A 17395-nucleotide genomic window follows, 5' to 3' on the forward strand; every position below is an offset into this window, starting at 1 on the left:
AGAAGGGGTGCCAGCTTGCGCTTCAGGCAGCGAAGCAGGCAGCAAGTCGCTACTGTGGCCGTGAGACAACAGGGTGGCTGCAGTGTGAGGACAGGAGCCAAACGACCGTGGGGTACAAACCTGCTTTGCAGGTCCAAGTAAGCAGTGGACAGAGGCTCTGTGAGGCAGAAGCGCTAGTAGTCACTCAGTGCAGAGTGTTGGAAGTAAAATTACCAACTCAGTGGTGTGGCAGTTTTTTGTTAAGACACCAGAGGAGCGGAGCGTGTGTATATGTAGAATCTGCGGGCAGAAAGTGAAACGTGGCCAGGGAGCTAATGTTGGCACCACAGCCCTGTGTAAACACTTTTTGGATCAACTCCTTTTTGTTTTTGGCTTTAGCAATACTGCTGGATTATTGAAAGCGGACACTGACGGATTAAAAGAAGGGCAAAATGATCAGTGAAATGAGCTGGCTCGGAAGTTACCCTGTCAGGCTCTGTTCCCACTTCACTTATTTGGGGAAGTTGGCCTCTGTAAGTGCCCATGAAATTGAAGAGTGAAGCGGCGGCTGTCATGTGCGTGTCATACTAAAACGCAGCATTGTTTGGAGACCAAACCACGCTCCCTATGCATATTTGAGCATGGCACAACATTCTACAACACCCTACAGGCTCTCTGCAGCCAGGAAATACCTGTTTTTTTTAACGTGATTCGTCATGATTCAATTTGTGTTGAATCAAAATTTTTCAAAAATTCAGTGAATCAGGTCGAAGTGAATTTCACCATCTCTAGTGACAACTGCAAACAGTGACAATGTGCGGTAGCCCGGCAGTATGCGACAGCCGAGCATCTGCTGTAACAGCTGGGGGATACAGGTGGTCATGGGTCTATAGGGTCTCTTCACCTGTCCACCTCAATTTCCCTGGTCATTGGGTTTGGGGGGTGCTCCATGGCAGCCCTGGGTTCAGATGAAGGACCCTCGGACTGTCTTCAGCTGCTGTGTGACAGAACTTGTTTCCGACAGGATCTGTCACTTGGCATGGCAGCCTCTGAATCTGCATAGTCTCAGAGTGCGACAGTATAAAAAAGTGAATAACATTTTACAAATCAAAGAATAAAATTAAAAAATTATGGAAGTAAATGTCCCATATATTATAAAACTCCCACATATAATAAAAAGTGAAAAAAGACACTTCTGTAACAACAATAACGTAAGTAACTTACAACAAACTAGAATCATTACTGAACCCGTATGGTGAATCCCGTAAATCAGATTTTTATTTTGCATTCCTGACAAAAATGTTAAAAGGCAATCAATAGGTTATTCCACCCCAAAAATAGTGTTAGTATACTCCTTGAATGGCTTAGTTTTTTTTAAATGGGCTCCCTTTTCTCTTGTTTTGGAATGTTATAGACCCAGCAAATACCACATAGCACCTTAAATTTGTTTCAGCAAAATTTTCCTTCTAAGAATGTGATGTTGCTCCTTCCCTTTTGTGTTCTGTTATGGGCCCATAAAGTGGTTTACATCCACATACGGGGTATTGCCACTCGAGAGAAACTGCACAACAAACTTTGAGATGTGTTTTCTTATGTTATCCTGCATGAACATGTACATTTTAGCGTTAAATAAACATTTTATTGTCCAAAATTCCAAAATTCTGTGTAGAACCCCCCATTTTCAATGCTTAAACAGTTAACAAGCTTAATAAGGGCTGTTTTAAATAGTTTGAGGGGTGCAATTTAAAAATATGGTACTTTGTGGGGAAGTTTTAAAACCCCTGTAAATGTGAATAGGCCTCTAAAATAATTAAATCTAGAATTTTCTTAAAAATGGATGAAGGATTGTAAACCAGGCACACTGACATACTGGTGCTTGTCCGCACTGGCTGGATATGTTCTTCTTTTATGCCCTTGTTTTTAAGTAAAAAAGGCTTTAAAGATTATGCAAATGAGTCTTAGTGGCTCCAGGCTCCATTAACACCTATGGAGTCTAGAGCTCTTTACGCTCGTTTCCATAATTTTAAAAGCCTTTTCTTGTAAAAACCAGGGAATAAGAACATAAAAGAAGTGCAGATTCTGCCAGAGAGGACACACACCAGTATGTTAGCGTGCTTGGTTTACAATCCTTCAACCTGGTGGTAGATGTCCTTTAACGAGGAATGATATATTCCTTAGTAATTTGGTGTATACTGAATTGTTGTTTTATGTGACCTAGAAATAATACGAAATGTCAAGCAAGTCCTGTGCTAACTGTACATTTCTACATTCAGTTTTTCAGGTGACATCTGTCTCTATAGATGAGCCTGACTTTAACCCAGCACCTATAAATCTGCCAGTAATTCGGAATGCTGGCACTCTTGGGAATATTGTTGTTCAGTGGGCTGCCACTATTAATGGAAAACTGGCCACAGATGACCTACGAGTGGCATCTGGTAATATAAGTTTTGTTGCGGGGCAAACTGTTCAGACCCTGTCACTAGAAATCATGCCTGATAATGTTCCTGAAATCGAAGAGGTGAGAAAATAAAGAATGCATTTATAGCATATTCCTTCATTTATTAATTAAAATAAGTGGGAATTTTTTTTGCTGTTATATTATCATTTCCCAAGTTAGACTTATTATTGGTCTAGTACATTTTCTGACTGTTGTTCACCTAATGATGTGTGCTCCCTAGGCAGAAAATTGCCTAAAAGCGTAAACACAATTGACAATTTGCTGCAAAATTGTTAGAGAAATTACACAGTATTTAGATTGCAAATGTGACACTGACAGTCATAACTAGTCAATGTGGTTGTACAGAATTCTAACAGGATCAGAGAGGGTTATGGGGGATTGAACACAATGCTGGGGGAGAGCCATCAGAAGTGTCTGAGAGCAGAAATGTTCTAGTTTCCCATGTAAACCAATTAGAGCTCAGCTTTCATTTAATAAACAGCTGTAGGAAAATAAAAGCTGAGCTCTGATTGGTTGGGTAACTAGAACAGCTTTGTTTTCAGACCAGAGGCGTAACAAGGAGAGGCTAGGCCCCATAGCAGATTTCTGAATTGAGCCCCCTTAAAAAATACATATTATACACTCATATAAAAACACTATATACTTAATATACTTACGTATATATACAGTATGTAGACATGGTGTAGACATGCAGCATATACATACCATATACACATATATAGCATATACACACATTCATATAGTACCATATACACCCATTCGGCATATACAAATCACATATACACACATATACAGCAAATACACACATACATACAATATCACACAAATACAGTACATTTTATATACATCACACACACAAATACAGCATACACCTAATACCCATACAATACCACAGATGCTGGGGCTCCCTCACACTGTGGACCCCATAGTGGCTACTATGGCAGCTACCATTGTAGTTACGCCCCTGTCTCAGACACTTCTGATAAATTTTCCCTAATGTCCAGTGGCGTAACTTGAAGCGGATGGGCCCTAGTGACAAGTCTGTGCCAGGGCCCTGACTACAATGTATGGTTTAAAGTACTAGTCTTCTCGTATGGTAAAGTGAAAAATGATGGGCCCCCTAAGCCTCTTGGGCCCAGGTGCGAACGCACCCTCTGCCCCCCCTTAAGTTACGCCCCTGCTAATGACCATGCTGTGTTGTTCATACTCATTCACCAATTTAAATGACTCATTATAAAATAACATAACATACATGTAATATAATTTTTTTTATTCCTACTAGGTAATTGTCATACAGCTTACGGGGGCCTCAAATGGAGGGACCATTGGACAGGAAGGAGTAGCTAAAATCATTATTCCACCCAATGACAACCCCTATGGAAGCATATCATTTTACAAAGCCGTATACAGGATTCAGGAACCATTGGAGAAGAGCGCTTTTGCAAATATTACCATCAAGAGGAGGTCTGTTTAACCTCTCTACTAATATCCTACTGTTTATTAGTTGGATTTTGTGTACCCCCTTGTTAACCATGGTCAGCATTTTAAACCATACTCATACATTGCTTTTTTCGGGATTGGACATAATAGATTATATGAGAGACAAAACAATGGTGCTTTATAATGACAGCAACACATACACCAGGGCGGGGAGTGGAGTGACCTTGCAATTGTATTTAATTTTTTTTAAAAAAGTCATAAATCTGGCTTTACACAGCATTGCACTAGCAGTGGTTTTATGTTTAAGCCACTATTTCTGTGGCAGGAAGGAGTACTTACAATTTTTTTTGCCACTTTTTTCCCCAAAAAGTCAATGATAAATAACCCCCATTGTATGTATCTCTCTTTAGTGGAGGACGATTTGGCCGGCTTCAGGTATTATACAGTACCACCGAGATGGATGTCGTTCGCCTTGCAGCTGAAGAAGGACAGGACATGCTGTCTTACTATGAATCTCCATTCCCAGGAATCCCTTTAGGATATTCGAGAATAGCTGTGAATGTTTCCGTAGCCAGAAACCCCCTTCAGGACTGTGCAATTGCATGTCTTAAAAACCAAGTCTGCTCCTCTTTTTCTTTTAGCAATGCCTCTGGCAATCTCCAGTGTTTCTGGATAACAGCGCTGTCATATCAACTTTCAAACAGCTCGCAGTTCAGGACATATAAGAAGAACAGTACTGGCGTGTCTGTGTTGTTTAGCTCACAAGCCATAGCCGGGAGCGATTACGAGACTGTCACGGGCCAGTGGTTCACAATGCAAGAAGGAGAAGAGTTTGCAAATCTTACAGTTTCCATCCTAACCGATAGTTTTCCTGAACTAGATGAGCGGTTTATTGTGTCGCTTCTTGAGGTCAGATTGCTAAACATTTCTGCCAGCTTTAACAATCAGCCAATGATAGGTCAGCCGAACACATCAGTGGTGGTGATCATGATGAACGGAGATGCGTTTGGGGTGTTTGTTATTTACATCCGAAGTCCAAATGCGACTGATGGAGGGCACCGCATGGAAGTGCAAGAACAACCACATACGATGGTCCAGCTGGTAATAGAGCGCAGAGAGGGCAGTCTAGGACAAGTAATAGTAGAGTGGGGCATCACTGGAGGAACAGCAACCACAAACAATGATTTTATAGCAGATGGAGGAATATTAGTATTTGCTGAAGGTACGCTACTCAAAGTCAGACATGCTCCGTTATCAGTGGGTTTTCAACTCTTGACACTCCTTAAACTTAGTCTTGTTTTATCTACATTTTTTTACTTTGATAGGTGAAACAAGCAAAGTAGTAACAGTTATGATACTGGATGATGCAGTCCCTGAAGATAATGAAGACATTGTAGTCGGGTTAACATATACTGAAGGAGGAAGCCGCATTCTTCCCAGCTCCAACACTGTAACCATAGTCATTTTGGCAAACGATAATGTTGCTGGAAAGATTGGTTTTCAAACAGCTTCAAGGTCGGTCATTGGTCGGGAAGGTAAGTTCTGTTTATATTTCTTCAAAAAATGTGAAGGGGAGTGAGGGTGTGTTAACAAGCAGAATATTTGCTACAGTGACGTCTCTGCAACAATTTTATGCTATAGTCCAGTATTTTCTAATGGAAGCCTAACAGATCCCAGCATAGTCAATGTAATCTGTTCCATTGGTATCTGTCAATTACAGCATCTGGTGCTTCTGTTTCCCATTCTGCTATTGGTCTGCCTCAATAATGGAGCAGTCCAGTGGTGATGGCTAGTGTTTATGGATTTCCCAAGTGGGATTTTTAGGACAGGGAAGAAAAGGTATGAGCCCTGCAATTCCCAAAACCTCTGCCTACTTGCCAGCACTATGCTAAGCCACAGGTGACAACTGGGCAGTGGTCTTTATCTGGTGCAGAAAAGCAAGACAGACAAACGAGAAAAAGATAAACAACTAGGTCAGGCAAAGCTTGTCAAAACCAAGAAGGCAGCGATATATGAAAACAGCAGGCAATAGACTCATCAGAGGACAGGCAAAAGTCAGGTAATCCGGAAATGGTCAGCATACTAGCAACTGGAGACAGAGAAATACAACTGATTCAGAAGATGCAAGATCAGGCACCTGATGCACAGAAAGGAGCAGATTGGTTACCACCTGTGACATACCCCCAACTGAGAAACAAGGGGGGATATTGCTAGCCCTTGCAATTATCTTCCCCGATTCGCCGCCTTCACACTAGTGGGGCGTGAAGGGGCATGACGGGGGGGAGGGGCGCGGCCTGGTGCGCGGGGCATTACTGTCCCCAAGCCTGCGCACTCACTGCAGCTGCTGAATTTTCACCTGTAAAAATTTGCCGGCTGCATTTATTTCTACGCCAGATGGGGGCTTATCACACCTTGGCGCACGAGCGCCGGTGTATGATAAATTACCCCCAAGATGTCTATCACATCTTCAAGCTGAGCTTAGCCCTGAGTATGGTTGCAAGCACAAAAACACTGCAACAAATATACATTCAGAGAGTTCTGACAGTGGTGTTAAAGGGGTTTTCCTCACACCACTTTACCTCATGTTTTTTGTAATTTGTGTAAGTGTTGGGGGGAAATTAGGTAATTTAACAATAAACATCCATTAAAAGTTCTACACTGCTTTCTTGATATGTAAAGTATAATTTCTGGTTCAGAAATGACTTTTACCTAATCAGCCAGTCTTTTATTTTCATAAAGTGACCCCAGATGGAGGGGCATATGATCTCTAACTGTCTATGACCGATCACCTTTCTAGGACTTTAAAGGGTTTTGCCCATGAAAGAAAGTTCTCAAATTTGAATCTCATAGTGATGTTTACACAATAAAGATAATTTTTTTAACCCATTACTCACTTTTATTGATGTTTTAGTTTCTATAACTCAGTGATAGTCAGTGTAAAATTCCAGTGTGGGCAGGAACTCTCTAATGATTCCTCTGTGCTATGAGATGCTGTGTGCTGACAATGTGCTTAGATTATCAGGGTCCAGGGTTTATCTACACTTTTATTGAGCTTCTGAACATTCTACTAGGATCTGACACATAGAAGAAGAGAGATGAGACAGATCAGAGATGAGAGATGGATATAAAACACAATGACACACTCAGCTCTGCTAATGCACTTATAAAACACACAGAGTCTATATGCCTCTCTCCTGAATAAAAAACATGATCTGTCTGTATCTTGTAGAGTAAGTCTCTGCATGCTATTTGCTGGCAGGAAGTGCCTGTGTCTGAGGTGGTCTTGTAAAGTGGGGGTAGGGACTGGAGGCAGAGAGCACTAGAGTGTGCCGACAAGAAAAGCTATTCATGAAAGAATCTGACCATAGTCACAATATTTACAGTCATTTCCAGGGGCAACCAAAATTGTATACACTGTATAGAGACAGGTTGGAATTATATCTGTGAAACGATGTATTTTTGCTAATTACAGTGAATTAGAGAATATGTTATTTTGTTATACTTAGGAATCTTGTTTTCATGAAAATACCCCTTGTATTTATGAAGCTTGTATTTATGAATAATATCATAAGATCCTGGAAGTTAGATCAGTCATGGACAGTTAGGATCACATACCATTTCTGAACCAAAAATCTTGCATATGAAGAGAGTTGTGCAGAACTTATTGTGCATGTTTTTTGTAAAAATAAAGTGGCTATCCCATCTAATCCTTCTATTTCATTAACATATGTCTTACTTAATTTCTAACTACTGTAAAATCTATTAATAATTTTCAGATGTTAGAGACTGTACCTGAATATGTTTTGTGTGTAATGTTGGATATTATAGGTGAAAAGCTTCAGTTCAGTGTATCACGGACTCCGCCTGGCCATGGCAATGTGACTGTCCAATGGAAAATAATGGGGCATCGTATAGATCTGAACTTTGAAAACAGCACAGGATTCATTTTCTTCCCAGACGTAAGTGTGTGCACAATACATCTGGATATCTTTCATTTAAGTGTTCATCAACCATTTACTCTGGTGACTGCTTTATACAGTAATTCAACATTTCATCCAAGCAATTGCACATTTACAGTAAAACTAGTACATGACATGTATTGTTATCCTTGTGACTAGGGTACACTGAACACAAGTTTTACTGTCCACCTGCTGGACGATCAGCTTCCCGAGGAGAGAGAAGAGTATCGAATCATCCTCTACAACGTCATAACTCAAGGTGAAAAATACTGTTCTCTGATATATGACACAAAACTATTCAATTTACTTGAATAGTTTTGTAAAATCTCCTATCTGCTATTTGAAAAAACAATCAAAAATTCAGCAGCACCATACAAAAACTTCAAAACCAAACTGTGCATGCCCCCATGGTTATTACTCACCATGTTAAACAGGCTCCAATAAATAAGGCTGCACTCCAAAATAAAGTAAAAATGGTGGGTACTTTATTCACCCAAGTGCGATGTTTCAGATCCCATTTAGGATCATTTCTCAATCTGAATAGGGGGGTTACATATTTGTTATGACAGTAGCCCACAAAGCTCTAATTTGCCATATATTCTGTCTATGAGTAATCAAAAATCTCAACAAGGTTGCTGTCTGTATCTTCTCCCCAAAAATAATTCTTTCTTTTCCCATGTTTTCCCTTTCCTTTCCAAATTGGTGACTGTTCCTTTTCTTAGAAGGCACAATTTGGAAGAACTGTGGATAATAAGCCTCAGCATCCGTATATATATATATTAAAAACTTTGCGGGGAGATTTACCCAGTGGTGATAAAATCTTACTTTGCAGACCGCCTTTCGGCCAGGTTCCCGAGCCTTCGATAGATGCAAATTGGTGTCTGGAAGTAGAGCTTCTAAGTTTTGCTTAAATGTTGCATGGACCATGATTATTTATAAGGCTTTGGTATGTAGTATAGAGCAAAACTCACCCGCAGCTATTTATGTCTATTTTCATGTGTCATTGACATAGGAATTACTGGCCCTGGTGCGGCCATTCTTGATGAACAAGGATATGAAGCTGTACTTACTGTAGAAGCCAGCGATGAGCCACATGGACTGATAAGTTTTGCTCCCTCCTCAAGGACTGTGCTAATTCAAGAAGCTAATAAAACCATTCAGCTCTATATCAACCGAGAATATGGATCCTTAGGTCGGTGTGACGTGAAAAAAATACTTGTAGTGTTATGAATGTTTTATAAATTGTGGCTAGACACTGATAGGTGAAATAGTGGATTAAAAGCTATGACAAAGATAGACATGACTGACCATGTTTATATTGTTTCAATTCACTGTGTTTTACTTTATCCTCTATAAGGAGATATTAACATCACTTACACCACATCTATGGCGCCTCCTCTGAATGGTACCAGTATGAGCCCCGCACAACCAGGCATTGACTACATTGGCAGGTCTGGATCTCTTATCATTTTAGATGGAGAAACAACTGCTGCCATTCATGTGACTATTTTAGAGGTAATGTTTATGTGGACTACTATTAATTCTACTACAAGATATTTCCATAGAGGAAACACAACATATGATGTCTTCATATTGCTCTTCATAAGTGACACCAGTGACATCCACTATAACTAAATTAATCAAAAAATTATTTATTCTGTTTTTTTTAGGATGAAATCCCAGAGCTGCAGGAGTACATCTTAGTTATTCTAGTGTCCGTGGAACTGACTACGAAGTTAGTGACATCTTCCCCTCCACGCCTAGGTATCATAGCCGATTTTATGACATCAGATGTTCAAATGTGCACAATAAATATCTACATAACTCTTATATATTGTTGACATATGAGGGGCTGTTTTATGTGTGATGAGTTGTAAATTGGGGACGCCATTTTCTTTTCCATAACATATTTGTTTGGTTTATGTTGCTTTGCAAGGGTTGTTTATTTGTAGGGTGAAATTCAGTTATTATTGGTACTTTTTTAAGGCACATTTTTAATTTTTGTAGATGCAAGGTAACAATTTTTGCACGGGACAAAATAGAAATTCCGTAAATATTATATTTAAGTACATTAATGTTTTGGATTTATACATTATTTATTTTAAAACTCAAACCTAAAAATAGGAAAAAACATACTTTTAGAAAATTTTGTGTCACGAGGAGACTTGAACTTACAGTACAACATATAGCAATGTAAAATACATGACTGCTTTATTCCAAAAACAGCTCTAAACTTGACAGTGGCTAGTGTGTTGTATTACAACTTAGCTCCATTCATTTCTGTACAGTGTATGAAACGGGACCCTTCAGACACCTCAGGCACAAAGTCACATATTTTGTCAGATTAATAGTCCAAAGGTTTATTAAACATGTCCTTAGTTTCAGGGGTAGCAGTACAAAAGGGACAGTCCAACAGTGGCTTCTGCTCTCACTGTGTAAGTGCAAACCCTGACCTCTGCAGTTGGTCTTGTCTTCAGACCAGCACACAGCAACTCTGATCTCTGTCCATTAGCTCCTCATCAATCAACTCCACCTGCAGCTTAAAGGAAATATACCATTTGTTTTTATGCATTATGAACCAAACATACCAGCTACGTTGATGCAGAAACTTATCTGAACTAAATGTTTGTTTTTTTTTAATTTTTAAAATTATGATAATGAGGCTCTAGCGCTCCTGTGGCTGCCCTGATGCTCTCCTTACCCCAATTATGCACTGCTCCAGCCTTGTCCTGCCCAGCATAAGCCGTGAATACGTCATCACTGACTTGACAGGCAGAAGTAATCAATCACTGCACCATCCCCCAGCTGCTGTGTATGAGTCATCCAGCTCAGGTTGAGTAGTCCTGTCTGGAAAATTCAGGTAGCTCCTGTGTATGTGGAAGTAATGTGTTTATGTACGGCATGGTGACCCGAATAATCTGAATAATTAAAATATGTTTTAAGATACAAATCTATTCCGTGGAGTACTTCCATACTACACAACCTACCATCCCTTACGCCATTTCCAGTCAATTTCTCCTGGCGTTTTATGTACAGCAGCCAGTCTGCACCCCTTCTCAAAGTATGTTTGGTTTACAATGCATAAAAACAAATGGTAGATTTCCTTTAAAGGGGTTGTCCGAAAATATGAAAAAAAACCAATGTGGATGGGGAGGTGCTGCATGAAAAAATAAACATTTACTCACCTCGTCAGTAGCTTGTGTTGTCCCGCGCCACAGTCTCCTCGGCCGAGCACCTGTTTGTAAAGCTGTAAACTATTTTGTTGAGCCCTGGACAGCCCCTCTAGGGGATTACTCCAGTATGTATATTATTTTTTTGAGTCTCTATGACAGAAAACTAAAGGTCTTTTAGAGGTCCACAGTTGTGATTGAGATGTGGATTACCTGGTGTCCTCTTAGGGTAACGGTTCACAGCAGGGGTGTAACTACAGCTGTAGCAGCCATAGCAGCCACTATGGGGCCCACAGTGTCAGGGGGACCCATCATCTGACCTAACACAATACAGAATGGAAGATGTGCACCATTATATCTATATTGTACTGCACATGTCCAGCATAATATGTATATAACATATACTGTATATATGCAGTATGTGTGATGTGTATATGGTGTCTGTATACACTGTATGTGAGTATGTTGCAAATGGCACTGTATGTGTGTGTATATGCTGTGTGTGCACATGAGTGTATTTATGTGATTGTAACTCGCATGTGTGAGTATACTAATATGTATATTTTTTATGTGGGAAGAGGGGCCCCATGCAGAAGCCTGCTAGGGGGCCCTGTCTCACCTAGTTATGCCACTGCTGGCAAGCTCGGGTGCTCCACCTGACTATACTTTTATCAAAACAGTAACAGTATGGATCAGAAGTTCTATCAAAGGCAATGCTACTGTAGAAGTTCCAGGCTGCAACACATCTCTTTAACAAGATAAATTGAGGAACAAGAGTGAGGAACAATAGCACAATTTTGTTCCAGAATGGTGATGAGCAGATGCTAATACAGACTTGTCATAAGTGCTGATAGCAGCTCAGAATAGTGTTATTACCACCAATAATTATTACAAATTGCAACTTAACTCCACTGTGGACCACGGGGGATTCTATGGATTCCACGGTGGAATCTAAGGATCTTAGATGTCTGCTCCGATAATGTTGTGGTGTATCACATTGGCTGGTGAGAGATTGTTAGAAATAAGTGTGTAGTGTAAACACTATCATGGCTAAATGTATAATTGGTTCAGGTTTGGGCTGGGTTTATTATATTCTTCTACTTAATAACCTGCAAAGTACCTACTTATTTTCTAAAGACTTTAACAATTACTTTTTCTTTCTTTTATACTTTCTTCCGTGCATGTTCATAGAATTTATAACTTACAGGATGAAAGGTAATTTAAAAAGTCTGTCTAACTATCTATCACCGCTCATCGCTGAATTTTGGTATTGACTAAGGTTATGAATTTACAGTACATCATTGTGTAATACAACCATTGAAAGTACTTGCATTGATAGTTTCGAAAATTGGCTGCAAAGTGGTTATAATCTAGGTGTAATAGAAAAAAATATTTTTAGTGACCCTTATAGACTGCAGCTGTGCCAATATTTTAAATTTAGGCCTGATCTGCTATTACATATACACTATCTATATTGAATGTATCTCTTTATAGATGCTGAAGGCTTGGCAGCCCAGATTATTATTGAAGCAAATGATGGAGTCCAGGGAGTTATCGAGTGGCAGAGGACAAGGTATGTGCTTCTTATATGATGCTTTTTACAACCGGAAAAATTATTTTCCAGATTTTGCCATAATCATGCACAGTCCTCTGAGGAGTTTTGACTTCATTGGGGAGAAGAGAAAAATATCCTCAAGAAGCAAATGTAATCAACAATCCATTGGATAGTTAGGCATTGGCTGATCCATCAAAACATAAGAGTTCGATAAAAAAAAAGAGGTGCAAATTTCGAGCATCAAATTTGGCTTAAAAATGGACAACTATTTGCTTGCTTCACTTGGAAAAAAGTGAGTGAGTTTGGGTCAACATGGGAAGGGTCACTGCGTCCTGACTTAATTAATCAAAATCTAAGCCAGATCCTAAATTTCAGTTCTGAAGTTAAAAGGAATGGAAGGAACAGATCTATTCGTAATTGTGATGCCAGCTCAGCAGATTCTCAGTAGTGACATGTACAGTAGTATATATATATTTTCTTTCTTGTCTTTCAGCTATGAAGTCAATGAAACCCACGGTATTTTAACACTTGTTGCTTATCGGAACAAAGGAACCTTTGGAAATGTGTCCTTGTTTTTCTACGCACAGAATATTGGGGCCCAACTAGGAATTGATTATAATGTTACCTCAATGGTAGGATTTTGTTTCTTTAAGCAAATGTATTCTAAACTGCCAGATGGTGAATCTCTCTGTCTTGGAATAAAAGTGTTGGAATTATTTGAACTGTTTGTATAATGCAAATTCTATTATGGGTTATTGTAATTATGTATCTCATTGCAGCAGAAGGGCAACACTCACTAGAAGTTCATTACTTTCATTCATCTCATTGGCAGAACTGTGTTCCAGTCACGTTAGGAGACTTTTTCATACAAGATCTCTCTATAAAGGGATACTTTCATGAAGATATAGACCCACAAGTAACCACCAGCCTTTTATCAAAAAAAGGGTCGGGATTACAAGGATGTCATTCTAAATTTTTGGAGTTTCAGCATTACATAGAAAACAAATCTATGAGTTGAGGTGCACTCTTGGCTTAAATAGTGTCCCCAAGACTAGTTTGAAATATAATATGCTGATATAATATACTCTTTAAGATCTGTCACCAGTTGTTGTTATGGGATGAAGTCACTAGAATATAAATAAAGTGAGGAGTTGACACCCAGGATAACTGTGCTCCACCCCCCTGACTCCATGCAAGTCCGGAGCATGGTCTTCATGAATCTGGAGCAACCCTGGGGGCCTCCAAAGTGCATGAACTGAGTGCACCAGGTTTTTAATTTTAAAAAATATAAATTTGAAAGTGAATACGCACCGCAAAACCCATTGACGTGCACAGTGTAGTGTCGCGGCGGGCATAGTGTGGCCATGACAAAATACTGGCAGAAACACTTCATAAGTACATGTACAAGCAGTTTTCACATACTGGAGCAGGCAGCTTAGTAAATGTGGGCCGTTGTCTGTACCCTACATGTTCTAAAACATAAAAAACACATCAAATTTGTGTTTCAGATTTTATTATTTGCGGATGGAGAAAAATCTAAGTACATTGATGTAATTATCAATGATGATGATATCCCAGAAGGAGATGAAAAATTCCAGCTGATTCTTGCAAATCCTTCCCATGGACTGGAGTTAGGCAGGAATACAACAGGTGATACTGTATACACTGTATAAGTTGTTGTGTCAATTTCAATGTATACAAGTTACAATGTGATATCTTGCATTGTTTTCCTAATTCCAGTTTTGTATTTATATTTTATGTATTATTCTCATCATTTTTTTAATTAATTTATTTTATGTATTTGATTTGTGACAGCTACTGTTACAATTCTTGCCAATGATGATGGCCATGGGGTTATTGCTTTTAATAACTCTGAGCACTTCTTCCTGAGAGAACCCACCGCGTTGTACTTGTCAGAGAGCGTTGCAGTCCTCTGTATTATCAGGGACCCCCCTCAAGGAATATTTGGGACTGTCACTGTTCAGTATTTTATCTCCGGAGAGAACGGCTCTGATGCTTCGGGTGATCTAAATCCAGTAGAAGGCTATGTCATTCTAGAAGAAGGAGTGAGGTTCAAGGTAACTTTCTTTTAGCAGCTATTAACTTTACTAAAAGTCCGTTTTAAGACAAACCCTTAAAGTGTGATACCCCCCTAAATACATAGAGGTCATTACATTATTGAAATAATGTAGGGCAGTTTCTTATGCAAGAAGCTTTGGTTGCTCAAGTAATTTCCAGATGGAATCTAGTTATATCAATGATAATAATAAATATATATAGTGCCATAAAATTCTGCATCGCTTTACAGATCATGGGGTAGATATACAAACACAATAAGACATTACATAGCGAAGACATGGTCATATGAATCAATGGGAAGCTCCCAAGAACTTACAGTCTTTGAGTGATGAATATAAATATGTATTTAGGACATAGTTTATAATAAGATGCATTATTCATATACTGTTTATTGGATATGTTGTTTTGTAGTAAAGGATCCTTAATTTTATTTAAATACTGATAAAGAAGAATCCTGCCCATCTTGCCTTTGTATTAGAGCTGTGGCTGATACTGAAAGTAGAATTCGGGTAATCGTCCTATCAATTCATGGGAGAAATATGGCAAATATTTTCCTGCCATGTGAATATACTGTTAAAGGAATTGTTCAAACAAACCCATAAGCATTATCATGTAGTATATCATATCATGTCACTTTCACCTTGGACCTTGTATATGAGATGGTGGCTGATGGCTGGTTCAAGCAGCAGAATTTTTATTTATTAAATTATTTTTCACTGTTCCCTTATAAAGAATGGCTGGACCATTATACAACCTCTTGTGTCACCCCCTCATCCTCATAGTCTGTAAGCTCTTGTGAGCAGGGCCCTCACTCCTATTGTTCCATATGACTGTTTGTACTCTGTAATGTAATATTTTATTTGTATATGTCCCCTATGATTTGTAAAACGCTGCAGAATATGATGGCGCTATATAAATAAAGATTATTATTATTAAATAGTATATCATGTAGTATATCATATAGTATATCATGAAGAGGCCTCAGCATTACATGAGCATACTCTTTACACTGCAGGAACTTCTAAGAGTTAGTCCTCCACCTATAGACAATCACTTTTCTACCCCACAAAGGACACCATTCCTCTTGTTAGGTGCAGAATTGGATTCTTTCATTTGTTTTTCATTGCAGACCCTGGAAATTGCCGCAGTACTGGATGAAGAACCAGAGATGGATGAACATTTTACTGTCACCCTGTCTGACCCCACAGGGGGTGCTAGACTAGGAACCAGAATCCACACACAGATAACTGTTCTGCAGAACCAAGCACCCCAAGGACTGTTCAGTATCTTCCCCACAAATAACAGGTAATACAGTGTTAATATACAGGCAGTCCCTGTAATAGGTTATATACTTTATCAAAATAGAATTATTAACAACACCAATTGTTATGTTCATTTATATGTATTTCTCTCTCTGTTCTGGATAATAAGAACAAGTTCTTTAACGGTTGAAGAGAACAATGTGACGGTCTATCTGAAAGTGTCGCGCAGCAATGGCCTGAACATGTCTGTGAGCGTGGAGTGGGAGACAGTATCCGGAAGTGCATTTGGCATAAGTAAGACATAGACCTACTGTTTCCAAATATCCTTAGTGCTGTGGCAGCTGCTCAATTCAGACATCATATCACTGGATGTAAATGATGTTTTCCCTTTTTAGTAACTGCAAACATCACATCCAGAAAGTTTTTTTTATATGGAATTTGGAGCTAGATATGTGAGACAGCTGAAAGAGGTTGGTCAGCTGCCATAGAAGATGTTTCTTAATGTTTGGGTTTCAGGGCAGAGACCTTAGACATAAGAGCACTTAGGGTGCAAGGGACTTTTATACCCTCACATAAACATATCTGATATATATCTAATAACTATTGTCTTCACAGACGCATGCAATTAGCAATCAACACTTTAGGCTGTGTTCACACAATGCGCTTGAATTACATTTTGAAACCAGTTTTAAGGGCATAGAGAAAAATGTCTCCCAAAACATATATGCTTTTAGACCTATGCATGGTTCAGAAAGTAGCTACATGTGTTTTGTCTGGTTAAATGGCAAATCACCCGTTGATGCTTCCTAAACACAATTTATAGGTCTATGTGTGTTTGGGGAAGAGCGTTCTTCATTGTGGGAACACTGCCTTATCATACAATATCAAACTCATGAGAGAAAAGAGCTCCAAAGTATCAATCCAGTGAATGTTCTTCATCAAAGATATATGGAAATGAAAAGTAACAAGCAAAACAAGTAACTATGTAAAAACTGTCACCAATCTGAACAATGCTGGTGCCATTTTTAGAATTCTTGAGAAGTTGTCACTCCCCTTATATAAGACAGAATTTCTGCGTACTTTAGATGTTATACATACCTCAGACGTCCAAAGTATGCTGAAAAAAATGTGGCAGCTGCTTGGAGCTTATGACTTTCATAAATCTGTCCCATTATTAATCTAAAGTTTAGGGTTAAGGCTGAAAGTTCAGGGATATTCATGACTACCTTTGCATCTGGTAAAATGCAGTTCTACTTAGATGCTGATTTCTTTGGTTCTGGAATTCTATAGGAAAAGCTCGGTATTCCCTTTTATCACATATACAGGTACATACAGATTTGTTATATTCCCCCACTATTCTTATTAGAAAAAAAAACTGAACGTTTTATTAAATAAAATTTTTTGTATATATTTACTCCAACAAACAAATCTGCCTATTTTGTACACTATACAGTGAAGAATTGTTGATTAAGAATATACTGACCATAAAATCC

General features: G+C 39.0%; 1 protein-coding gene across 6 annotated transcripts in view; it reads left to right on the forward strand.

Annotated features, from left to right (window-relative positions):
• Window positions 1-17395, forward strand: part of ADGRV1 (adhesion G protein-coupled receptor V1) — a 270179-nt gene that overhangs the window by 74803 nt on the left and 177981 nt on the right. For 3 of the 6 annotated variants that reach the window (XM_072139515.1, XM_072139520.1, XM_072139531.1), the window contains 16 exons: window positions 2253-2497; window positions 3720-3901; window positions 4288-5099; window positions 5203-5412; window positions 7706-7836; window positions 7996-8095; window positions 8849-9028; window positions 9194-9351; window positions 9507-9600; window positions 12198-12221; window positions 12501-12579; window positions 13055-13193; window positions 14070-14211; window positions 14377-14639; window positions 15770-15945; window positions 16072-16196. In XM_072139515.1, coding sequence (XP_071995616.1) covers window positions 2253-2497; window positions 3720-3901; window positions 4288-5099; window positions 5203-5412; window positions 7706-7836; window positions 7996-8095; window positions 8849-9028; window positions 9194-9351; window positions 9507-9600; window positions 12198-12221; window positions 12501-12579; window positions 13055-13193; window positions 14070-14211; window positions 14377-14639; window positions 15770-15945; window positions 16072-16196 — 3060 coding nt within the window. The remainder of the gene's footprint in view (window positions 1-2252; window positions 2498-3719; window positions 3902-4287; window positions 5100-5202; window positions 5413-7705; window positions 7837-7995; window positions 8096-8848; window positions 9029-9193; window positions 9352-9506; window positions 9601-12197; window positions 12222-12500; window positions 12580-13054; window positions 13194-14069; window positions 14212-14376; window positions 14640-15769; window positions 15946-16071; window positions 16197-17395) is intronic. The other 3 variants (XM_072139525.1, XM_072139535.1, XM_072139536.1) reach the window with 2 other exon arrangements.

The sequence above is a fragment of the Engystomops pustulosus genome, chromosome 1 (assembly GCF_040894005.1).
Source record: "Engystomops pustulosus chromosome 1, aEngPut4.maternal, whole genome shotgun sequence".
NCBI classification, from domain to species: Eukaryota; Metazoa; Chordata; class Amphibia; order Anura; family Leptodactylidae; genus Engystomops; species Engystomops pustulosus.